Source organism: Cyprinodon variegatus, unplaced genomic scaffold, assembly GCF_000732505.1.
Source record: "Cyprinodon variegatus isolate N-32 unplaced genomic scaffold, C_variegatus-1.0 Scaffold358, whole genome shotgun sequence".
Taxonomy (NCBI): domain Eukaryota; kingdom Metazoa; phylum Chordata; class Actinopteri; order Cyprinodontiformes; family Cyprinodontidae; genus Cyprinodon; species Cyprinodon variegatus.
The window spans coordinates 669,011-695,673 of record NW_015150811.1 but is presented as its reverse complement, the minus strand read 5'-3'; the positions used below and the strand labels follow the sequence as shown (position 1 = coordinate 695,673).

General features: G+C 38.9%; 1 protein-coding gene across 1 annotated transcript in view; it reads left to right on the top strand.

Moving 5' to 3' along the window:
• Positions 1–24,911, top strand: part of clpb (ClpB homolog, mitochondrial AAA ATPase chaperonin) — a 38,604-nt gene extending 13,693 nt beyond the window's left edge. Inside the window, exons 6-16 of the mRNA XM_015386157.1 lie at positions 5,092–5,189; positions 8,597–8,711; positions 17,257–17,334; positions 19,813–19,868; positions 20,689–20,733; positions 21,604–21,765; positions 21,865–22,021; positions 22,155–22,228; positions 22,322–22,441; positions 23,464–23,568; positions 23,906–24,911. Of these exons, the coding sequence (XP_015241643.1) occupies positions 5,092–5,189; positions 8,597–8,711; positions 17,257–17,334; positions 19,813–19,868; positions 20,689–20,733; positions 21,604–21,765; positions 21,865–22,021; positions 22,155–22,228; positions 22,322–22,441; positions 23,464–23,568; positions 23,906–24,103 (1,208 nt within the window). The 3' untranslated portion in view covers positions 24,104–24,911. The remainder of the gene's footprint in view (positions 1–5,091; positions 5,190–8,596; positions 8,712–17,256; positions 17,335–19,812; positions 19,869–20,688; positions 20,734–21,603; positions 21,766–21,864; positions 22,022–22,154; positions 22,229–22,321; positions 22,442–23,463; positions 23,569–23,905) is intronic.
• The last annotated feature ends 1,752 nt before the right edge of the window (positions 24,912–26,663 follow it).

The window sequence follows — 26,663 nt, the reverse complement described above, 5'->3', positions numbered from 1 at the left end:
AAAAATCAGTTGTTGTTTTTTTTCTCGTTATTTTATGCAGGCCAGTTAGTTATACATCAGCTTTTACACCTAAATTCGGCAAATCATATATCAAAGGTCATTTGTCAATCAAATTTTTTCGGTCTTTCATATGTCGCAGCTAATATACGCAACGGTTGAAATAAGAAATAAGAATCATTTACCATTGAGTGCCATCCCAGTGTTCACGGAGATGGACGTCTGTGTCTTCGGCAGGCGTAGGGCTAACCGAACTGGCAGCGTTGTGAGGCAAGGGCTCAAACATGTACGGCTGTAAGCCTTCTACACTAAACCAAGCTTCTGCCGCCCTGGCGTCCTCTTCCACAACATCTTCGTCCCCGCTTTCCTCCTCTAAATAAAAAATGTATGACGGAGGAGACTCATCCACGACCTCAGACACAAAACTCTCCTCCTCTTGCATGTTTCCGCTGACCATAGCTTTCCTTGACAGTGTCATTGCTAAGTCAACCAATTTAGTGCTACTTGGCCCCAATGTAATTTCCCTTTGGGAACGTACTAGCTATAAGTTGCTAACTGGTTAGCAAGATGCTTAGAAGAAACCGGTCACAATCAAACCTGCTTGTGAACCTTCCGCCACAACAATCCCAACCCCTTGATAAACGACCAATCTCTTTCACTTTATTCACAAGACATGACATTGGTAGCATCATGCTGTAGATATGGCTAGGATTAAGAACACATCTTTCTTCATAGCCTGAAAACAGGACTTTTTTTCTTCTTTTTTTTTTTTGGCAAGTCTTGAAAATGGATTTTCACTGATCCTCTCTAACAAATAGGCAAAAAAATCAGCCTGTAGATGAGCAGAGCTGCTAGAGACAACTTCAAAAGACTCCCAGCTGCAACAGGAAGGTTCTATGTATGCAGACGGCCGGTTTATAAATGCGCGTCATAAGGAAATGTTCTCTTCCATTTAATAACTATGAACCAGCATTCTAGCCAGTAAAATACAATAAAGTGTGTGCTTCTTAAAAATGCAAGGAAAAAAAAAAAGTCAATTACTATTTGTAAAGCTGGTCAATTAAAGCTCCATTTTTGCCATGAACATATCAATTTACTACGACAAACGGTACAGTAAACATAACTTTTTCTCTGTATGGAAAAATATATGTAGAAATTATTGAATAGCAAATTTGATGGAAGATGTTCTGCTTCCCTGGGAATAAAGGCCAAAATAAAGGGATCCTCTGAGCTATTTGTTTTGGGTTTGCTAATTCAAAATCTCTTTAAGTTGTCCTTCTGTTTAGAAATATTCCTGTCCCTTAAAAAAAAAAAAAAAACTTTTAAAATGATCTTATTTATGTGAAAGGAAAGATGGACTGTGAATCATGGAAAAGGGTAATGTACGGAGATATGTATCAGTTGTTATAGTTGATATAAAAAGGTTTACATCACTCATCTAAAGTGCATTATTTGTTCGTCTTCCCCTGCCCCCATTACACCTGTCGTTGACTCAGCTCCACCAGCGCACACACACACACTCACACACACCCTGAGGGCAGCGTATCTTGCTCAGTTTCCAGCAGAGCTGTTCTTAAACAAGCTAGGCCTAGTTGAACTGTGACACCCCCCTCCCTCCCACCCACCCGGCATTCAGAACATGCCCTTGGGGTATCTAGACAACTGCAGGAAGTGTTTTTACATGAAGCAATATTATATATACCATGTATTCAGTACTCTTGCACTTGTATTTGATTAACATACTGATGTATTCATACATTCTGTGATTTCTTTCTAATATCTGTCGTGCGGCTTGGAGACGACTCACAGTTGCTTCTTTTTAGGCTGATTGCATCTTTAATAAAATAACATTCCTTTCTGGACAAAACACCCAAAATCCACATAAAAAGCCTGTATTAATGTCTGGCTTATGTTTATGATTGATGGTGCATCTAAAGCTCTGTGCTCCCGTCCCGACCTCACATCTAGGACTACGCTTAAACAAATCACTTCATCTAACTAGATCAAATGTCCCGCAGAAACATTTTTTGAATTAAAAAGGTAAGAAATTTCACGAAGCAGAGACATTTGTTTTAAGACAATCAGATTAATGACAGATTTGGTTGTTGCCCGGCCGACGGGGGCCTTTTCGCTGGCTTGGCGCCACCATCGAGGCCAATTACAGTCAAAGCGCTTTCAATCGCCTCGGTCGCTGTCATCCTGTGCAAATGTATGCAAAACTGGAGACTTTTATGAGGTATTAGCCTCTGATGTGTGTTAATCATTTTTGACAAACCTTACACCCTTTCTGAGGTCTTTTCATCTTTTCCACTTCCGTTATTTACCTCTCTACCTTCTTAGTTTTGCACCATGCCATAAAAAAAGTTGTTGGCGACTGCTTTGGGTGGAAGTGTCATTAGCTTCTCTTATTTGTCTTCCTCTTGAAACGCTGTGTGTTAGTGTCGTTCTTTCCTTTAGCTTCTTATTTCCCCTGTGTTTGAGTGCACCCACCTTACTCTTCCTGCTACACGTTTGCTCTTTTGGCCTAAGCTGGACCTCTGCTCACATCTTCATCCATCACAGTCTCCAGGCCGACCCTCAGGCTTCACCGCGTCCCGCAGTCGCCCCACCCTACCTGCGGCAGCTCTCCATCTTCTCCCCCGGTTCAAAATCAGGCCTCCGGCCAGGGGAGCTGAGTAATGGTCAGCTCCGTAGGTGGTAGGAGGCCAGAAGATCTGCACAGAAACAGACACAAGGGGCAGCACATATGCACAAAGAACAGCAGGGGCTCTCTCCCACCAGCTGCAGAGAAAGAGAGGGAGGAGGAAATGGGAAAGAGGAGGGCATCCTAATAGGCATAACTAAAGCACTCCTAATGAAGGGATGTGTGTGTGAGTGACGGTGAGAAGGAGGCAATGTTCAGCTGGGCTGTGGGTGTGTATGTGTGCGTGTTGGTGTTGATCCTGTTATAAAGTACTATGGCCCAGAGGGTTGGCCTGATATTAAAGCCCTAAATGATGCTATTTATTATGTCGAGTGTGTGTGTGTGGTGTGTGGGGTACTTTATTGCTTTCTTCTTTCATGTTTTTGTTGTTTGGGGGACTGTTAGCGGTGTATTGTTGTCAGGATCGATAGCTTCGGGAGTGAGTCGTGAAATTTAAGGATTTATCAATAATCGGCCCAATGATTATTAGTCTCTGTAGTCCTGGCTCAGAGTAATAAGATCAGCCGTTACCTGCATTGATTACATCCCGTCTGTGCTAAGGAATAACTTTGGTGGATGGGTATGATAATTTTCCACAATCGTTCAGACGCACCCGGGTATCACCGATATCTCAGTTCTTGTGTCAAAGTTTTAGATGTTGTAAGGTTAATTTACTCTTGTCTGATTTTTAGAGATATTAAAACGTTGAAGTTAAGAGTCCTCTTTTACACCATAAATACTGACCAGGTTTACATGTATTGATAAATGCAGTTTATGGTTTCTGTTAGTACATAAATAAAGGAATATAAACAAAGCTCAGTTTTGCATCAAATGCATTTAGTGCCTGTAAAATGTCATCATCTTAAAGTACACTGGTCCATGCTCATCAGCTTGTTAAGCTGAAACGGATCAAACCTTATTCATATGTGCATACACACTGCCTTGCATAGTATTCATTCCCCTAAACTTTTGCATTACTTAAACAAACCTAACTGTACTTTATTGTGATTGTATATGATGGACCAACACAAAGAAGGATTTAACTAGAAGAAAAGTATTGCATGTAACTAATGACCCTAAGAAGTGACAGATTTCTCCTTTATTTGATTTGATCTCCGTATCAATCTTGTTTTTCTGTGAAAGCTTACTATGGTTAGTTGGAGAACATTATAGAACCAACCAGCATCATTAAGGCCAAGGAGAACACACCAGGCAGGTCAGATAGAAAGTTTATTAGTAGAGTTGAATAAATGACTGGAAATAAATGCAAAATTGAAACCTTTAAGACTGTGGAGCTTTGTTTACCTAAAGACGGATGGATTTAAATTACATCATATGTGTTTTAGACTAATTTAATTCAAGAGTCTGTGGCAAAAATTAAGATTGTCAGTAAATGCTGAAATGATGACGATGTCAGCTGATATGTATGCATATTTTCTCCTTCGCTCTTTCTAGTCTGTGCTTTCATCACTTTGTGACCTTTTGCATTTGCAGCCATTCCCTTTGTTCTCAGTCCTGTGGACACACAGAGAATTGAGGATATATTTGCCTTAGATATTGTGCATAATGTGGTGTTTACAGATACTTCCCAACCAAGGGGAACACCGCAAATGAGAACAGACCAATAAAAACTGGTTTTAATTCTGAAATGCATGCTTAGTGAATTCCTGCTTAAAGAACCCCTTTAGTCTTAAAAGGGAAGCTAATCTCAGCATTTTTCAAATGTATTACTTGTAATACCAATAAAAGCTGCTTTTAAAGGTGTGAACTTAGAGGAGGCTGAACACAAATACATGCTAAACTTTTTAATGGGAAATTTCAGTGCCCAAATGTTTAAAATTCTTATTTTAAACGTTAAAGCCACAAACTTCCAGTTCTGATAAAGTTCTGTAACAGGTCACAATATGAAAATGTTGAGGGGTTTCTTGGTAGATGAGAGTCTTGAACCCCCTGACTCATCTCCATCCAACACCACCATACATGCACATGCTGTGACATTATGCTTAGTCAGCATTCATAGTCTAACTGCTATTTCCCTTTCTTTAACCTCTTGCTGAGGTTTAACATCCTGCTGTCAACAGTCCAGTGTGTTGGTCATAGTGTTGGCAGAGGGGGTCATAGGGAGCAATATTGGCACGTGTTGCAGATATGAAACCCCATACAGAGGCTTTATTGAGCTCTCTGTTTCACCACAGAAAGCCTCGGTAATCATTAAACTAGTTTGACCTCTCACCACTCCTCGTTCTTTCCATTGACCATTTTAGCATCCTGCTGTGGTGTGTCTGCATTATTTTGATATGATGAAAACTACTCATGACTGCGAAATCACTTCATAAAACGACCCTGTTATTGATTTCACCATCATTATGTATCAACTCTGAATGTATGTATGTGTGTTGAAACGCATACAGGTGCCAACCCGCTGCAAACCAATGGCCTGGGACACACGGCGCGGGCCTATGCCAAAGAGGGAGAAGTGAGCACAATGCTGCAGGAGTGGGAGGGAAAGGTATACTTACACTTCACTTTAATTCAAACACAAAAAGATTCATTTTACTTAGCCTTGCTATGAGCTCTGAGGATGTGTGTGTAGGTAGAATATGATTAGTTGCTCCAAATGTCCATCCTGGTCTGAAACACTCTGGTCTATTCACTCAACAGACATCTGTCTCATTTCCTTCACATGGTGCACACAGGCAGACACCCCTCAGGAGGTCCGTGTCGCTGTCGTCACTGACTGACAGGTGCTATTGAGTATTGAAGTTTGGGAAGCTGGTGGAGGTTAACTGGGGTCACAACTGTGCAGGAAAAAAAGCCGAGTCAATGATGGGGAGAAAAAATGCTTTTTTTCTATAGAGATGCACTGATCAGACTCTCTGCTTTACACTGTGGATCATAATTTTTTTTGTAAAGTTAGAACAGATTTTAGTGGATTCCAGTTCATCTTTACCCAGAACTGTAGTACAGTATGGTCTAGTTTTTTCTGTCTGAGCAATTATTAGGTATGCATTTTAGGAGCCAAGGTTAGATCAAGATGGAGTTGACTTTTTAAACTGTCTTCAGATCATAATGTTCTGATAGAGATTGAAAAAGTTTACAGCTTTGTCTGTTGTTTGGCTGAACTGGTTCTGATCTCATTTTGTAGATCCGGTCTAAGTTTAATCGGAGCCAACAATGCAACAATTTCCTGACTATTAAATGCTAAAGCTACAGTATGTGATTTTTAGTGTCAGACTGCAGCGACACAAATCTCATGAAAAATCCCTACAAACCGCGCATAAATCAGGAGAGGTGCTAGCGGTATGAGTGGAACCAAGGAGGCAATATTTGAAACATGAGAGAAGTAGCCTAGATATTTATTTGGATATTTATTTTGGGGTATACCTATGTGGTTTATGTGATATAAACAACCCTAAAATGTTTTATTTACAGCTCTCAGAGCTAAATGCACTAAAGCAGAGGTCTTCAACAGGGGGTCCGCGACCCCTAGGGGATCCACAGAGGTACTGCATGGGGGTCGTGAAAGTCTTGGTTGATTACTTTTTTTTTTTTCCTTCTTGCATTTTTTTGCACTAATTAGAATGTCTTTAAATACACATTAACATGAATTCAACACACTGTAGTAAACAGATAAATGGAGGCAGAAGATGTGTTTCAGTCATCAATGCACACATTCAGCGACACAGAGGAGCTCTTTCAAGCTGGGCACCGTTTCATTCACAACACCTGTCCCATCAACCAGGAATCAGAAATACTTTAATAATCCCAGGGAGAAATTACTTTCGTTACATTACTCTATATGTAATAGAGGGACTATAGGAGCAGTTTGATATAACACAATTTCATACAATATATATAATTAGGGGGTCTCCGCTCCATCTCGCAATCAGTTTGGGGGTCCTTGGCTTTGAAAACGTTGAAGACCCATGCACTAAAGTTACTGTTGCTGCAGTTACATTTGAGCTTAATGGTGATGTCTACAGTCAATAGTTTGTCAGCTAAATGTGAAACCCACTCCTGTGTAATTACAAATAGGAATTTTTAAGGCAAAGCAAACGTAAAGAATGAGACTTAATAAAATAAAATCTAAAAACAATATACTAATGATATACTTCTGTCAGTAAAACCCTGTAATTATTACACATTTTAGCTTTAAGTTGAAAATAGACAAATAGATAATTCCCAAATACAGTCTTTGCTTTAATTCCTATTTTCACTCCTAGCTATAAGCATTGGCCTCCTATACAGGCATGCAGTGTTTCCTTTCATATTTTGAACTATTTTTAAAGTTTTACTGATCAGTTTTGTTTAATTGCTTAAATCTAACAGCCAGGCTCATTCTAAGTATTTCACTCTAAATATCAAACATCATGAAGGTATAGCTTGGTCACTGTATTGATCTATGTAAAGCTGTCAGTCAGTTAGTCCTCCAGGTACAACTGTTTTTAAATTCACGTACTTTACATTTCATCCACACTGCTCATTTTTTAAGCATGAACAGTTGATCGCTTTAATGTTAGCCCACATACCGTTTGCTACCTTTTCGGGGGGTTGGTATCTGCTTGTGACCTCCACTCACACAGTAAGAGCTCTCTGGAGATGGAGAAAGTGATAGGTGTTATTAGATTTTTTAGCTGTTTATAACCCTCCGTAAAACATATCATGAAAGGTGAGCCTATGACATTTCTGTATACTTGTCATGGCTTTGAACTATAGTTGATTTCTAAAATGAAAAGATACAGTAAAATTAAGACTCGATGCCCCTTAGAAAAAAATGCAAAACTGAAAATTACCCATCTGCTATTTACAGTTATAATGCTTTACAAAATAAAAAAATATATATATATATATATGTATATATATATATATATTATCCTCTCTTATTCAGTTCTTTCATGTGTCCAAAGTTTTAGAGCTTCAGTGCTGTGTAGTACTGGAAACAGGTTCTATCTCTTTCTTTTTTTTACGATAAAACTCAAGTTATCCATAGTTATCCACCAGCTTGACAGCAGGCTGCAGCTAAGCAAGATGGAAAGAGAGAATAAACAGCCTCCCTCCACTGCAGGGGGAAAAGCTGGAGTCTAAGGAGACAAAAAAGAGAGAAGGATAAATGAGTCATGGAGTGGCTGCGAGAAACAAAGGAAGTAAGAAGCAACAAATGGAGGAAAAAACAGGTAGAAAAGGAAAGCGGAGTCAGGACTTTAAAATAGAGATGTTAAAAGAAGGAGAATAAGAAATGGCTGATAAGGACATAGGTACAACTTATTTGAATATTTAATAAGGAATATATACATTTTACAAACACTGAGCATGTGATTAGGAACAATTACTCCGATTTAAATCTTAGGCCCTATAAAAGGTTTCCTTGTCTGTTTCACCTTCCCTCTATAGCAAATTAAAGGAAATTAATCATAAATTCAACTTTTAATTATGTATTTATTGTAATACTTAAAGGTTTGTAATACTTAAACAAATTTTTATTGTTAAAAGAAATTATTTAATGTTGCAAAATATCAACTTTATTTTAGGTGCATCTTTCCTGCATTACTTTATGTTTGTTTGTTTTGTTTTTTTGTTACCAAAAAAGTCCATAATCTTGTATCAAAACCTGTAGCTACTGCCCTGATATTTGACTCGTAAAATAAAATGTCTAAAAATTAGGAACAGCCATTTTAGTTCTACATCCCAGAGAAGACTTTATGCTTTTCACATATCAAAGACAGCAGCAGGGAGAAGCTGCAGCCAGAAGGTGTTCCTGGGTAAAACTAGCATGATTAGTCTTAGTTCTTTATTTTAGTGTTTTTCCCTCAGTTTGAAAGCTTCAAGTTTCCCTCAACAATGTCTCGTACATCTCCCCCCCCCCCTCTTTCAGACTCATTAACTCTCTTGTGAGCTGATCTTTTCGTCTCCATTTAGTTTAAGGAGCTGCAAGAGCGTCGGGAGGCAGAGGAAAGGAGGAGATTTCCCCTGGAGAGGAGGCTGAAGGAGCACATCATCGGTCAGGAAGGGGCCATCAATACAGTGGCTTCAGGTACACATTCACACAGAGACAATTATAAAGGGATATTAGAGAGTGCATACAGAAAACAAACTGCTTGTTTGTGTTTTGTACCCTTCTCTGTTGTTCCTCCTGTTCTCCTCTCTTCCCTGCAGCTGTAGGCGGGATTAGACAGACTGGCGGAGGCTGTAATTGGTTAATTGTGATGAATGAGCTGTCTGTCAGATGTGCACAGGTGTTGCATGTGTATATGTGTTTGTGTGCAACTGAGACAGCTGAAGAGGCCAGGCTTGGAGCCGCCAGTTAACACAATTAGAAAGAGAGGATACATACTACAGACCCCATACTCCTCCTCCTTCTCTGCTCCCTCCATCTTTCTGCTTACCCCCTTTCCTCATCTCTCTTTTCCCCCCTTAGCTTTCTATTTTTCTCTCTCTCCTTGTCCTGGTTTCCATCTCACTTGCTCTCTGCTTCAGTCTTCTTTTCTTTTTCTACTGGTTTCTAAATCTGTGCACCAACCCTCCATCAAACTACATGTGACAGAAACGAACGCGGATGATGGAAGATGATTTAAAACGGACGCAAAGAAAAACGCCTTCCCGTCGGTTGGAACCGATGGAGAACGAGAAGCTGTGATGAGAAAGGAGGAGGCTGGATGAGTTAGAGCACAATAACACAGAAGACAGTAAAGAGCTGATATTACAGGGAGCATCCATGGAGGCCATGTGGGGTATTGATCTGCAGATGAGAGAGTGAGAGTTAATGTTCAGAAACGCTTCTGCTGCCTACCGACGAGCCGTTTGTTATCTTTACAATGTTGTACATTTTCTTTTTAGATTTGTGTAGAGCTTATTACTAAAACTAGGTGGAGACATTAGTCTGTAGTGAGGACAGATACTGCAGAGGTAATATCTAACAGGAGAGTAAGATTTACATCTGTTTGAAACTTTGGTGAAAACAAACTTATGTAAAGTGGTAATGGAGAGGAAACAAGCCTCAGAACAGGATAACCATGAGACTTGTAGTGTTTGATGAAATATTGAATGGATTTGTTTTCCAATTTATAGAAAATGCTTAAGAAGATATCATAACATTTACAGCTTTGGTCCCCAAAACATACCGTCCCATTTACACTTGTTTGCATCCCTTAGAAGCATTAAAGATTTTAAAGCGAATTCATTTCCAAGTGTGTAGGCATTTTTTGCATCTTTGCTGTTTATTTTTTGTATACCTTTGCCGATAGGACACTTTGGAACACCCCACATGTTTTCCATAGGAACACTAGGCAGACCTGGTTAGTTAATTTATCAATAGCTAGTACTTCAAAGTATTAACCATCCCATGCTTGCTAATAATGGTCCCCAGGGCCCCAGCGATACACATCCCCCACTGTACTTAACAGTGGGCATCAGGCGCTTGTTTTAAATGTTCCTCCATTTTAGTTTTTCTTATTCAATAGTTCAACCTTCGTTGCATTTGGCTAAAGTATAAAGTTGCAGTTAAATTCCCAGATTTGGCAAAGTTCTCCTGTTTTCATTTGTCATGGCAGAGCTTTTTTAAAGGTCTTACGATGAGGCCTTCTGAACAACCAGTCGGTCATCATCTTATGATTGTATTTGGAACACGGTGAGCTTAAGCTGGTTATCTAAGTTCAGATTTAAAGATTGTTTAACCCTTGCAGTCAGAAAGTTTCAGTTTTTATATACATTTTCTTGATACACTTAATAGCCAAATGCCTTTTTTACTAATCTAAATATTTAAAATCTGATGTTCTAATTACCTCCATATAGATGTTTAAAATCAAGAATCAAGACAGACCGACTGTTTTGTTTGCAGTGGGTGGTATTGTGATGGGGTGCCACCAGTGCAACAAGTCCAGCTGTGTAATTTCCTCACTTCTAAATATTTCATCGGTGGTACTACATCCAATAGAAACCATTGGGAGCACCAGCAGCTCGGCCCTAAAGTGGTAGGCCATGTAATCTGACAAAACAGCAGGCAGATGTTGAAAGGCGCAGGGCACCAACTTTCTCTTAGGATAATCAACCTCCTAACTCTAAGTGACCTTCAGATTAGTTTAGGAGTAGTGCATAGAGCCTCATGGAATGAGTTTCCATGGCAGAGTAGTTTAATCCAAGCCATACATCTTTAGATACAATGCAAAGCGTTGAATCAAGTGATGTAAGCAGGCTGCCACCTGACTCCAGAGCAGTGGAGACGCCTTCTCCAGAGTGACAAATTAGTCTTGTCCATCATCTGGCAACCTGATGGATGAGTGTCGGATGGGTTGTTGCCAGGGGAACAGTTTCGTCTGCTTTGTGTCCAGTGTAAAGTTTGACCAGAGCTGGATAATGTAATGAGGAGTTATTTTTCAGCACCTGGGCTTGGCGGCTTAGTTCATTCAATTCAATTCAGTTTATTTATATAGCACCAATTCACAACACATGTTATTTCAAGGCACTTTACTGAAACAATTCAACCAGATCCTACCGTCAAATTGATTCAAAGTTTTCTATCGAAGGAAAACCATTTGATTGCAGCGACTCATTGACTCGAAGGCAATCCCTCACACCAAGCATGCTTGTAGCGACAGTGGAGAGGAAAAACTCCCTTTTAGCAGGAAATAAACCTCCAGCAAAACCAGGCTTGGTGTGAGCGGCCATCTGCCGAGGCTGACTGGGGTTAAAGCAAACAGAAGCAGACATGGAGAAAGAAGCAAAGATACAAAGGGACTCTGAGACCTGCTTTTCAACATTAATCTATGACCTCAGAAATGCACTTCTGGAAGAAAGTTCAGAAATTCCTATAAACATTAAACCTGTTAAAGCTATAAAGGGTGGACCAACATCATGTTGAACCTTAAGCATTTAGAATGGATGACACTAAATTAAAAAAAGCTAGTCAAGATAGATATACAAACTTTTTCAGCTTTATAATGAGAAAACAATCATCTCTGTGTCGAGTCATGTTTATAGTCCAAGTAAGAACAATCTCAGGGTTTAAAGGAGTACTGTAATACAGTAACGATTTCACACTGTAATGTCAAAGGAAGAAGAGGCCTAGATTTAGAAAATTTGTGTTCAACAAAATGTACAAAGCCCCACATTATCTTGTGAACATTAGTACCTGCGTCAGCTGCTTTCAATCAGTTCTATCAAAGGCTGTACCATCCATCAAACTCTGGGAGAGTCCATGTTGGGTAGTAGAGATCTCCAGATGAGGAAATGCTTCAGGAAAGAGAGAAGGATAAAATCCTGATAAGAGGACAACAAATGGGAAGGGGATGTAGGGATGTAGAGATAAGAACGGCACAGGACTGCGTTAAAAACTGCAGATGTAAGCTGTTTACCATCCCACAACAGATTTTAGTGTTTGTTTTCCATTATTGATCAGTCTGCCAGTTTGTTATTAATTTTCCAGGTTATACAGAGTAATAAAATAGCCTGACAATAGACTGTTTTACGAACGCACCTGACAAATGATCATTTCTGTTTGAAATACGCTCTGAAGATAAACGATGTCCTAAAACTAAATCTTATTTCAAAAGTAATATTCTACACAAATCGGTCTCACAATAAATTTTGATCAGGCTTTTTTTTATTTACCTTAAAGAATCGGCACATTGCGTAATCAAAAGAAACTGTTATGGCTGAACAGCAGCTTCCCTCTTATAATGCTTAAGTTCATTAAAAAAAACAGAATTTCCTCTGTCAGACCTTAAAGGCTTAAAAGCAATAATTTAAAGACTAAAGAGCAGAGCAAAAAATGTTGAATAATTGGCATTTTTCTTGATAAATTACCCAAAGAACCCTAGTTTGTAGTTCAGTTGGTGATAAATGGTTTTATACCAACTTATTGATTAATCTTGTTATTGTTTCATCGTTGCTCATCTAATTGTACCGCCGCATGTGAGCGAGGAAATGAATTCTGCAGACAGTCTGCCGAACTGATTGCTGTTGTAAATATTTTGCAGACCAGACATCCAGAGATTAAAGAAATGTGCGCTGTGTTGTCATGTCTTCAAAATAGTTGTTTCCCCCATAACTCCTCGTGACAAACGGCTTGCCTGCAGCAGGACTCACACACACACACTCACAGTAAAGATACACAAAACCCACATAAATACACACAGGAAGGAGGTTAGATTGATCCAGGTTTAGCTCTCAGGGCTAAGAGTTATTGAAGAGAATCATCCCTCGGTAATCATGTTAGGGCCAACCAGACCTGCAGAATACACACTGCCCTGTTGGTGTGTGTGTGTTGTTGCAGGTCGGAGCCAGCTCTCATTTGTTTTGTGTCCCTTTCCTTTCCCTCTTCTTGTCACGGTCCTCTCAGAAATGTCAGTGTGCCCTTCTGTCAAAGTCGGTCTCAATCAGCTAAAATACACACAAAAACACAGAAGGTTACTCTGTCATTCACGCAGCCATTGATAAAGCAGACAGAGCTTTGGACCCCCACCCCCTCTTGTCACTTTTCATCTCTCTGTCCATTTCTGACACACTCATTTGTTTCTCTGCCTCATTCTCTGTCTTCTTATCTCCATCACTCCTCTGTCTTTCCCTTCTTTATCTCCTTCCACATCTTCACTCCTTGTTCCTCTCCTTATCTCTGTTCCTTCCTCTCTCCTCTTCCTCTTCTTCCTTCCATTCCCTCTTCGATTATCAGCTGGTTTAGCACCTATGTCACATATGCAGTGTCCAATGTTTTGATATTTTACTTTGATTGGGTTGTAATTAGGGGTGGGCTTTTATCTTATCGTTTATCGTTATCGTGATAAGTTGCAAGTCATGATGATAATTTTGATTTATCCTCTAAACCAGAGGTCACGGATTAGCGGACCAGTGTCCGGATCCGGACCCACCTGCTGGCTAATCCAGACCCAACCTGATTTAAAATATTTATAAATTACTGCGTGTTGTCCAAAGACAGTGTCTTAACCTCACTTGCACCGCTTCTCCTGTTAATATGGTAAAGCCCTTTGTAGCGTCCAGCACCAGCCTGCATGTGACGTAAATTAGCCAATGAGCTGCTGTCAGTCTGGGTTGCTGCTGCTAGCTGCTTTTAGACACAGCAGGCAAACCTGTGGCAAGCCGGGCGATGGGAAAGAAGGATACGATTAGGAAAAAGAAAGTAGAGAAAGTTTGGACTGCTGGAAGAACTGCGGTGAACTGGTGACAGAAAGGTGAAATTGTGTGCTCAAAGATGACCCTGCACATTTAGAGCATGTTTGGCTCAACTACTGCTGTGAAGCAGGATTCTCCAACATGAACATAATCCAAAATAAATATCGATCCAAGGTCAAGATGAGCATCTTTATATGTGCTTGAGAATGGCTTTGTCACCATTCAAACCCAGGTTTAAAGCCTTGCAGGGCAGAATAAAGCCCACTGCTCTCATTCAATCATAAAAAAGAAAAGGAAAAAAAAAAGGTCAGTACAGGTGTTTTATAAAAAAAAGTGTCAGGAAATTGTATATATACCAAACTGAAAGATTGTTGTTCTCTACTTCAAAAAACACATTCGATTTTAAAATGGAAAAATGTTCTAGTTTGTTTATAATTTTTTTTATTTATTTAAAAATTCAATGTATAACATGGATGCATAAACACCATTTCAGTGTTAAATTCTGCTTAAAGTAACAGATTCTAATTAAAAATGTCTCAGGACCTTTACTGGTTGATGATTGTCTTTATTCGGACCCGTTGATTTTTAAGTGTTTTTTTTTTTTTTTTTTTAAGAATTTTTTTCTTTTTTGTTCATTTTTCTTTCATTGAGATGATTAAATGCTTTTGTTACAGTATGAGATGTTTAGAGATACATCTTTTTTTTTGTAAATGTTATCCTGAAGAAGCTAAATTTAAATGTGTATATTCTAGATTATGATTTGTGATTGTCGGGGTATGATGGCTGTGGTAAGTCATCATACCTGAAAAAGACCACAAAGAAGTAAAATGTTTTTTTTAATCATAACTTTTATCATTACCATAATAATGTCACCCAATATCGTGATAATATATTAAGTGCATATTGCCCAACCTTAGTGATGATTTTTTATATATATATATATATTGTTAAGGATCATTGATGCTTTTGATAAATATTCACTCATCAGGTTTTTCCTCTGTGATGCAAAAAATTTATTAATTTGAGGTCTGGCCTGCCTTCTCTTATTTTTACTGGTAACTTTTTTTTTTACATACAATGGAAAAATTAAATATGCCTGAGTTTCCTTGATATTGTATTGAATTTGAAAATAGATGGATGAAAAGACCATCCCCATTTATGCTTTTAAAACACACAGCTAGTGCTATTGAAAGTAAAAACTGAGGAAACTGTTTTTCCACAGTTTTTAGTTTCTCTAAAAGGGTTAAATATCTTGTCTCATGCTGTTCTATGCAGGATGGTAAGAGGCTGGACGCTTCAAACTAAAAGTGAGAATTCAGCTGTTCTTTACTCACATAATAGGTCTTTTAAAACACCTGCCTACATAGGAAGATATGAGACAGTTTGACAGCAGCTTTAATCAAGTTTAACAGGCATGTTAGTCACTATCTGCTACAGCAGCAGGTTTGTCTCTTTCATTTCACTCACTGCGGTTCTGAAACCGATTCCTTAATACCGTAGTTTTCATTGGTAGTATTTCTGGAAATCTGGCTTTCAGCCAGTCAAGCAATGCACAGCAACATGTTGGGGAGGGTTGCAGGGTCACAGCATGTTCTCTGACCTGTTATTAGAGGTTCTTTATATTGTAATAATAGTGTGACAGAAAATCTGTATCAGACCTAGCTTTTTAAAACGACATCTTCATAGTGATAACTGTCTATTTTAGAAATGTTCTAATGGTGCTTTGACAGATAAAGAGCTTTAGACGTCAGAGCATCCATTGTACGTGCAAAGTCTACGTTGGACGTTGAGATACCCTGCAGCACGTCAGAACTTCAGAGCACTTCACGCTTGAGTTCAGAAATCTTTTTGCAGCTTGACAGGGAGCGTTAACCAATCAGAGTAGCTAATCCAGTAGTTTTCTGGGAAACCTACTCTACATGGATGCTGTGATCACTTCTGCAGCGCTGTCAGCATATAAACAATAAATAAAATAAAGGGACTAAACTCCACTGGTTTGAAAAAGGATTTTTTTTTGTTTATGTACAAGGAAAAGAGAGTGAACTCTGATCATTATTACTCCACTAAAACATTTCTTGCTGAACTGTGGCAGAAGAGCTTATAAATACTTACATTAACTAAAAATGTTAGCGAAAAATATTCAGTTTTATATCATTGTACTTGCAGTTTTAACCACCAATCAAAAAAAAAAAAAAAGCTTTTACTTCACTGTCAGACTCGATGAACGGCAGCTGGAAATCCCTGACAGCCTGGCCGGCTTGAGAGATCTTCCTGGTATACAGAGTCTGCCGCTCGGAGCAGGATCATAATCCTGATAAACTGACAGACAGATGACAGTGAGGTGGACTCTCTTGCTCAAAAACATGCTAAAAATATTATTTTTCAACTCATCAAAGCAAATCAAGCCATGCTGCTTTCTAGAAAAGAGCAGTTCAACAACTGGAGCATCTAGCATCCAGAGTGTCTCACCTCACAATGCACAGGCGTCCAAGTTAAGGCATTAGAAACTGGTTTGGTCCAAATGCACCATAAGCCAGAAATAATTGCAGTCCTTTCCAATATGGGCCACATTGATACAGCTGTGGTGATTGGCCTTTGAGATGTTATTCTGCTCTTATGGAATGTGTTTGGTTATTAAAACTCATAAGGGACTTGTGGCCATACTCTGAAGCTAATTTACACAAATGTCTCCCATCCTTAAAAGGCCAACATGCCACATTACATCAATAACTCTATTGGAATTTCTGGTTCATATACGATGTTATCTTCAGATCTGGTTTAACTGAACCAGGGCGCGTATAGAACGCTGATGGACTCATACTCCGTAGTTCAAATAGGTCCTTTTTTGTTCTTTTGCTAAAGTCAACTATGTTAACAATCAATCCACTGGTTCCACTCATGAGCTCACCAACATCCTGAATCACAGGTTCACATTTGGAGGAGCCTGTGCTGGTGTCCGTTTCTTTGTTGAGTGCCTCAAACCACAGTCAAATACTCTCTTTACTCTCCTGCCATCCACATCATCGTCCTGCCTTTGTGTATATGTGGGCTCGGTTGCTGGGGTGATAGCAGGGTAGGGTAGGCACTCCTCTTTAAGCAAGAGTGTGTGTGAGGCTGCGATCTATGCTAAACTGATTTCGCCATGGCCGCGCCAGAGAGGCTAACACAATTACTGCTGGCTAATGGCCCCACTGACTGAGGGGGGGAGGAGAGATGCATCGTGGGTAGCTTTCTGGAGCTCTCACGTCTCGCTCTGTTTTCTCTCTCTTCTTCTTTTTTTCAATTCAGATGTCTATGACCCTTTTCTCATCCCTGATCTTTCACTCTTTGATTAAAGTTTCAGGAATCCTTCCACCCTCAGGTTACTGGGTTCTACTTAAAGAACTTGATGGAAAGAAAAAGGAAACAAATGTTATAAATGGTTTCTTTTCTTTCTCTTTCTCTCTGCTCTTTAGCCATCAGAAGAAAGGAGAACGGTTGGTACGATGAAGAGCATCCTCTCGTCTTCCTTTTCCTTGGCTCATCTGGAATCGGTATATTCTCGTCACACCTCTCCTAAATCCTGCTTTGATCTGTTGTTGTGTACAGCTGGGTGGAGCTCCTCGGTCTCCTTTAAATAAAAGCTAAAATAAACGGAACATTTATTTGATTTGTTGATGCATTTAGAGAGAACCTTCTTGTTCTCAGGAGAAATTAATCAATTAACAAAGAAAACTGAATTACAAACACACAGCATAACGGTCTACGTTCAGCAAATATAATTCTCTCTGAAGTATCTCTTTTTTTTGCTGCTCTGTTTGTGATTTAATTGTTTCAAGTATTGAATAAACAAAGTGTTTACCACGTTACGCTATACGGTTTAATTATTAGAGAGGACAGCAGAGTTGTAAGTAGTAAAATGACTAATCTCTGGAGCTGATTATTATTCTCCAGTCAAGCAGCCATCAACAATCAGACTTTTCCATTTGAAGTTTTTCTGGCCACTAATAACACATTTCTATAAAAATGTTTATAACCCTTTAGATTCTCCATATTTTCTGTGGTTGCAGCCAAAAATCTCCAAGTATTTTTTTTTTTAGGGTTTTGAGAAACAAACACCAAGTAATTTATACACCTGATGTTGAAAGAAAATTTCACATAATGAAGTTGAATATGTGTCCTCAGTGTTATTTATGTATTTTTATTCACAATAAAAAAAAAAACTGACTTGAATGAATGTTTTTCTCCAAAGGAATCAGTATTACGCCTTTGCTCTAATAACAGTTAAATAAAACGCCCCTACCTTCAGAAATAACCTCATTAAAAAGATCACCTCACCTAAAGATAAAGTGGCAGAATGAGGTTAATATTCTTAAAGAATATCCTGGCTTTTAAGCTGCTCAATTTATCACACAACTGAAAGAATAACCCTCAATATTAGTGGTAGTTATGTCTCAACAGACCTACCAGGACATGGCCGTCCATATCTTCCATCCTTTAACAGATCAGACTGTAGAGAGAGCATTAAGCAAAGTAGGCAAGAGGAAACCATTTCTCTGAAGCTCTACAGATCTAAGCTTTACAGAAGGCAGGCAAGTAGAAAGCCATTATTGAAAGAATATCAGAAGAGGTTCTGTTAGCAGGGGAGATGGCAGACTTGGGGAAGATATGAGATCATGATTGAACTTTTTTGGGGGAAAACTAGCACTGCATATCATCCTGAACACATCTGCCATCTGTGCAACATGGTGATGGCAGTATTATGCTGTTGGGGGAAGCTCACCTTTCAGCAGGACAGCATAGCTAAGCATATCCGCAGTTGAATGGTTTAGATTATCTGTTAGAATGGGCCAATGACCAAACCGAAATCAGACTGGGAATCTTTGATCAGTACAGAGGCTTTCCGTTAAGACGGACTGCTCTTGACCTTTTTACATCAAGGACAGACGTGTCCTTATCCTTCCATTTCTCTATTTTATGTTGATATGAATACTTTTGCAAGACACTATAGCTGCAGATCAGAAATTCAAAGTTTCCAATTTCCTTAAATGCATCTTACCTTTAATTACTTGTTTTTAACTGGAGAATTCTGCTCAAACATTGTCCCTAGTTGTGTTTGCCAAAATCTCCATTCAGCACTCTCTCTTTTTTCTTTTCTTTTTTTTTTTAATTGATTAGTATCGACAGCAGAACGTCCCGTCCATTTGTAGGCTTTGTTAGCTACAGCCCCCATGAGCCGCACGTTTGCACACCAGCTGTCAGAAAAGCAGCTGATTGCACATTCAGAACCACTCTTTGAAACACATTATTGTCATGAGGGAGATGATCAACAGTGGCCCGTGGTTTGAGGAAATGATCTCCACTGGGAATAAACAAGAACACAGAACAGCTCCACCTTTCTGCTGCTGCAGGTCTACACTGCGGTACATAGAGTTTAAGAATACTTGGAGTGAAAGTAGGGGCTTTAAAGTTAAAGTAGATATTTTTAAAACAAAGAGACTTGATTTGGATCAAACATCCTCTAATCCCTGTAGTGTGAACTTAGCAGCAGGAAGAGAGAGGGAGAGAGATATTAAGGGCCAGATAGATGGCTAAAGAAAGAGAGAGATCATGAAATGACAAGGCAGAGAGATAGATGAGGGAGAGGCAGTGTTCATATCCTCTGTTCCCTTCAGCGACAAACTCTGGCCATGAGACATCAATATTAAACACAGCAACAAGACACAAACCACACAGCCCTCACACACATGCATGCCAACAACAAGACATCAATATCATATATGAGCATTTATATGCAGAATATTTTACCAACAAACATAATGCGTGCTTCAGGAGAGCAGAGATGATTGAATGTTTTATTGGAGTTTGTGTTGGGATTTAGGCCAAAGCACTTAGCAAAGAGAGAAATATTGTCTTTTCGTCTCAAATGAGGAAAATCAGTCTCTTAATGTAAAATGCAAAGAAATTAAAATGGCAGCTGAGGTTCCTCTTGTAGCAGATGGAATAAAAGTGACGTCTCTGTTTTGTGACAGGAAAGACGGAGTTGGCCAAGCAGGTGGCACGCTACATGCACAAGGACGTTAAAAAGGTAGGTTGTTTTTGCACATGAATACTCGAGTGTTTTACTGTGAGTGGGAGCAGGTTTGTCTCCAAATGTTCATCAAGCATCCAACCAGGCTCCCGCCTCTGTCTGGAAACTGTTTTAAAGAATGTTTGGAAACAAAATAAGGACATGGGAAAGTAATCATGTTTTAAGATTTTATCTCTACAGACACCTTTGCTCTCTTCTGATCTTAATATCTCCCACTTTCATAGTTCTTTCTTCCTTACTTACTTCCTTGTGTTCCTTTTTCTGTTCTTCCTGCCTTCTGTCCTTTCTACTTTCCAGGTGTTCTGACTCCATACCTGCCTTATCTATTTATTTCCTTTCCAACGTTCTCCTGTCCTCATTCCTTCATTGTGTCCCATTTTCCTTAACTGCACTCTTTTTTTTCTTTCTTTCTTTCGTCTTTCTTTCTTTCGTCTCTCTTTCGTCTGTTTCTTTCTTTCGTCTCTCTTTCGTCTTTCTTTCTTTCTTTCGTCTCTCCCTTTCTTTCTTTCTTTCTTTCATCTCTCTTTCGTCTCTTTCTTTCTTTCCGTCTTTCCTTCTTTCTGTCTTTCTTTCGTCTTTCTTTCTTTCATCTTTCTTTCTTTCTTCTATCCCCATCCTTTTCATTCTCTGAATTTTCCTGGTATACAAACACTGACCCTTCTGCACAATCTCCATCTCTTAAATTCATAATGAACGATTGTATCTTATATTTTGGGAGGACAATAAATGTCATGGGGTCTTGAAAGTTCAGTCTTAACGTGAAAAAACTCAGATGAAAACTAAAGAGGACTCCTCTCTAACTGTGGTGTGTTTGCAGGGTTTCATTCGTATGGACATGTCTGAGTTCCAGGAAAAACATGAGGTAAACTCTTTTATTATTTAATTGAACCAAATGCAGAATTCTATTTTTTATGGTGTATAATTTGTTGAACATCTATATGGTTTCAGAGAAGGGAGATCATTTCAGATAATATTGCTGTAACTCTGCTTTCTGTCTGCAGTGCATCTAAGGCGGTGACATTTTGGATTAATTCTGTTTATGAACTCATAATTAATGCATAAACCAAAATGAATCCTCCAACTGTTTTTGCCTTTTTATGAGGGTTTGATGATGGATACATTTAATCAGGGATTCAGAGTTGGGTTATGTTTACCGCTAAAAAAAACTCATCTAATCATTTCAGTGCAGCCTACAGATTCAGTATTAAACACCTTAGAAATATCTGTGATCTGATGCAGTAAAAAATCCTTGATTTGATGAAGGCTAGGTTTGGAAACTTTTGCTTTATAAAAAGGATCTATATAATATGAGAATATTAACATTGAAACTTTAAGACGATCACTCCGGATTTTTAAAGTTAATTTATTCTGCATTCTCAGTAGATATCCAACATCCAGTTCTGTTTCTGTCAAGATAAAAAAAAAAAAAATAAAAATCAGGACTTTAATGTCTTTCTTAAAGGCAATCCTCTGTAAATTCCAGATCTTACGGAGCGCATGGCTGACGTTTGTTAACAGATTATCCCACCTGAGCTCTGGATCACTTCAGTCTCTCTCATAGGTCCACCCCTTGCCTATTATGTAGGTTTTTGTAACTCAGATGAAATACATTGGAGTCGGTAATGTGATAGAAATATGAAGATGTTCTACTCGTAGGTGGTATAAAGCCAAAGAGATTGTTTTGTTGCATGATGGTTGATCAGCTTTTCTACTTCTCATCCTTTCCTCTCAGGTGGCGAAGTTTATTGGCTCTCCTCCAGGCTACGTTGGCCATGAGGAAGGCGGTCAGCTAACCAAGTTGCTGAAGGCATGCCCCAACGCTGTGGTCCTGTTTGATGAGGTGGATAAGGCTCATCCTGATGTTCTTACCATCATGCTGCAGCTGTTTGACGAGGTCCCCACACAAAGACACGCTTTACAGGTGTTTACTTTCTAAACCCAGCTTTGGTCCCGCTGGCTGATCTGTCTTTTACGCTGCTGCCCCCCCTTGCAGGGACGTCTCACAGACGGTAAAGGAAAGACCATTGAGTGTAAGGATGCCATTTTTATCATGACGTCAAATGTTGCAAGCGATGACATTGCCCAGCATGCTTTGCAACTGAGGCAGGAGGCTGAGGAGGTCAGTCGGAGGAAGCTGGCCGACAACCTTGGTGAGAGAAATGCTCTTTAAGATGAACAGTCTTGTGAATATATATAACTCCACTCATTTATTCTGATTCTTTCATCCTAACAAGTATAAAAATAATCATTATTGTTTTTTTTTTTTTTGTTCCTGTTTTCCAGAGGATGTACAGAAAAGTGATGACATTAAAATCTCCCAACAGTTCAAGGAATCCGTGATTCGGCCCATCCTGAAGGTGTGAGCTGAAACTCTCCTCATTTTGACCAAAGTTCAGCCATGGCTGGATCCGGAGATGCACCACCTGTCATCATTCTCTCTGTGATTATAGGCTCATTTCCGGAGGGACGAGTTTCTCGGTCGGATCAATGAGATCGTGTACTTCCTGCCGTTTTCTCACTCGGAGCTGCTGCAGCTGGTCGGCAAAGAGCTCAACTTCTGGGCCAAAAAGGTTAAGTAAACTTAGACTTAAACAGGTTTATTTTGTCCTTTTGTATGCACAAGTGTAAACAAAAATACATTTTGTTTAAAACAGTTCTAGACAATTTCATATTTTAAAGTGCAGCGTTGAAAACAGTAGTAAATACATAAAAAAGTAGGAAACTTATGTGCACAATCTTTCTTCTAAATGACTGTACCTGGCATTTGGTATAGTTATAGGATTGGTTCTTTATTCATCAAGATGATTTATAAAACAAAATATTCAACCTCTGACAGTGAACTGCTGCTTCACTTGTGAACTTTTTGTCTTGGTTTGTTTACTCTGTTCTAGTGTCGTCTTCTAGGAGCCTCACCCACTTTACTCTGCAGCCGCTGAGCTGTGCAGGAAAAAATGCGCAGATCAATACTGTGTGCCTCTGCTACTCACTATAACATGATTACAGTGTTTAACATGTGGAGGCTTCATCAATATTTAATTATTAATATTACAGCTGATGTCCTGACAACATGGCCCCCACTGGGGACCGGTTGGAGCCTGATTCATGCATCTATTTACTCTATTCATCTTCTGAAACTTGCTTTTTCATTTTTTTTTTTATTTTAGTTTTCACAACAACTTATTTGAGTCTGGCAGCACTTCATCAGAAATGTGATTATCTTCTAATCGCCATTTGTTTGTCGTTCGCTCATATTAGGAGAATTAAATGTTTAGTGCTGCCATTATTGCTTCACTATACATCTGCAGTGAAACATGTCGTCCTATTTATTGAATGAAGTGCTAACATCAGTAGCTAAATGAGCTGCTCTGATCACTACTATCGACTGGTGTTTGATTAAAGCGCATTAAGGGGCTGTTGATTAGCGCTGGCAGACATGCGGCTTGACAGTATCTATTCTCTGATGCTGCACTTGTCTCGTTTGCTCCTTCACTCTTTGATTTGTTTCTTTTTTTAATGCAGTGTGCATCCACCATAGGTGTGATCCCCTCCCTTATCCTTATCTAACATTACCTCCTCTGTATCTCCCCATCAGGCTAAGCAGCGCCATGACATCACTCTTCAGTGGGATCGCCAGGTCCTGGACCTCTTAGCAGGTGGATATAACCTCCACTATGGAGCACGTTCCATCAAACATGAGGTACGTCACCTACGTTTTCGTATCCCTGTAACTTTTATAGATTTTATCACTTTACAATTAACAACTTATTGTACTGGGATTTTATGTGTTAGATCAACAAAAAGTGAACAAAATTATAATTTTTTTATTAATAGAAATATGAAAAAACACAATCAGTAGGAATCCAGCTTTTGTTTGAAGGCCTGAGAGGTTTGTCAGAGAACATTAGGAAGTAAATAGCATTAAGAAGAAGAATAAAACCACCAGACGGGTCACATGGAAAGCTTAAGAAATACTGTATCCCTAAACCATGTTTAATTTGGCGGTGTTTAGTTCAACCTCATTTCTGATCCCTCAGGTTGAGCGACGTGTTGTCAACCAGCTAGCTGCGGCGTACGAGCAGGAGCTGCTGCCAAAAGGCTGCACCCTACGGCTCTCCGTCCAATCAGAAGGCCGGGAGGAGCGCAACTCGCCCAGCCTGCGCCTTGAGGTAGTGGGAGAGGACAGCTCCTCAAAAATGCTGGACATCCGTCCACCACTGAATCCTGAACACTAAAAAAAAGAAAAACCCATCATCGTCATCTACAGCAGCATGACCCATTATAGAGAGGATGGATGGAAACCAATGGATCGTAATAAAAACAAAGTTTGTTATAAAAGCGAGTCTGAAAAATATCCCCGCTTCTGATTCCGCATACAGAAGTGTCTGTTTAGAGAAAAGTTTATGGGTTGTTTGAAGAAGAAACACAAGATCAGCCATGTTCCTGCACCTGTTGAGACGTTCACTGCTCGCTTCCAGCATCAGGACCACACATCATCCTCAAGCATTGTATTAGCTTTCTGCTCTGTGCTGTTAGTTATACTGTGAAAAGTGTTTGTTTACAATGTAATGCAGAGTTAAAGCCAAATGTATACCATATTTATTGAAAAAGAATCTATAGTAGAGTTAATGTGATTTATAGATTGAATTCAGCTGCTTTCTATCCAGTTGAGTGGAGGTGAGATAAACACTGAAACTGATGTAAATTAACTGAAGGCCTCAGTTTTAGTGAGTGTGAATTTTTCTTTTAAATATTTACAGTAGAGTTGTCTATTTTCACTTTATTCATTTTAGCGTTAACACATATCGGTCATGAACTGGCCCACACTAGAAGAACATCACTAAACCTTTTCATCTAAAGGTGTGATAATACAGAGAAGTTAACAGTAGTAGATCATTTGAGGTGATCAATAAATCCGCTTTTAAATTGTTAGCTTTGAAAACATTAAAAACGCCAAGATTTAGCAACATGACTGTTTAACAGCTGGTTGACAATAAGTCACATTTCTGCTCCTTGTAATGTGACCTACAGCATGTAAATAAACCGTCTAACCAAAAAGAGAATTCCTCTCTTTTTTTTCTCCTGTTTTTTTTGTTCTGTTTTGCTCGTACTGACATCCCTGATGGATGGATGGGAGTTCTACACAACAATAATGCATGTCCACCTTGTGAATCAACATGACAGGGGAATTTCGTTGGAATCCCGCTCCATGTGGGGGTCCGGGTTGGACCCCGGGAAGGAAAGCGGCACGGTGAAAGCATCTCACACATTCAGACAGACAACAGCCTGCAGGAATGTGTCGTCCATAGGGAGTAATTATCTGGTCAGGGACAGACATGGTCCCTTTTTACAGTGCCTGGACCCCCCAACCACAGCAGGCACAGTCTGTTTTAAAGCCATCCACACAAAGTCAGGGATGGTTTTCAAAGAGGAAATCTGTAGTTGCAAACCTTTCCCTTTTGCAACAAATCATCTGATTTCCTCTACATTCAAGTTTTGTTCCAACTTCTGAATTAGTTGGATTAAAAAAAGGCTAATTAAAAATAAAAATTCATTAATATAAAAGGGAGGCTGCAAAGCTATTACTTTTCTTTAACATTAAGCAAATTGTGAAAAATTAATTTGAATCATTAGAATCATTTTTTTGTTGTTGAAATGTTTAATGTTATTAAATAAAACTGTAGAAAAAATAGTGTAAAAGTCAATGTTAAATATTTACTAATTAGGATATTTTTGTGTTATAAACATACTTTGTGATGTTTATCTCACAAAAAAATGTTTAAAAAAAGAGCAAAATATACACAGATTAATGGAAAATATCCTAAGATTTTAATAAATCTGCTTTAAACAGTAAGAAAAATCTGTTTACCGGTATTCTATTTTTTTAAAGCTTGTGTCATCCATCTGATCAGCTAAGTAACATTTAGGATTTTTTTTTTTTTACATAAATCATGAGGGGTACAGCTGTATCTCTCACTATCTATGTAAGGAGATGTAAATAATTGCCTTCAAAATCTGTTGGTATTCCTGTTTAAATGTTCCCCATTGTGTTCATGCATATTTAGCCTACCAGTTGTCACTGAGAAAATGAGAGTGCAGTCTACGCTCTCGATCTTTAAGCAAACTGGACAAGCTTCTTTTACCGAATGCAGAATGGAAGGATTGTTTCCCCCCCTTCGCCTCTTCGCTCTTAATGTTGACTGGAATGATGGTGATCATACAGTCTATACTGCAGGTTCAATGGGCGGAGAGCAGTTACTGGTAGCACTGGGCTCATTAGAAAAAATATTTTCCACAGAGGTAAAAGGTAATGCAGCGTATCAAACTGGAGATGTGCCTTTTTTTTTTCTTTTGTATAACTTGGTCATAAATGATCACTGCAGGTCTTTGCTAATAAAAAATCTGGCCTTCTTTACAGAGCATTTCAAAATGACTTGTTACCAAACCCTTATTCAAACGTTTGCTGCAGCCACACAGAAAACATTTCAATCCATTTATAGAAGGAACTTGATTACAAACATGAAAATAAGAGGAATCACAACTGATGCATTCAGAAGCATTAATGTGATGTCACCTGCCTATTCCAGGGAGGGTAGATTTTTATCTTGAATAAATAAAGATTATAACAAAATAGACTAACTATGGTAAGTTGCTATTTTAAATGACAAGATATATCAAAATAGAAATGTCCAGTTAGTACTTTTTTATCAAATATTTTCTAGAATTTCCTCCTTAATCTCTGAAATATTGCAAAAATTATAAATATCCTGTCCAGGGGTGATGCTGAGAAACTAG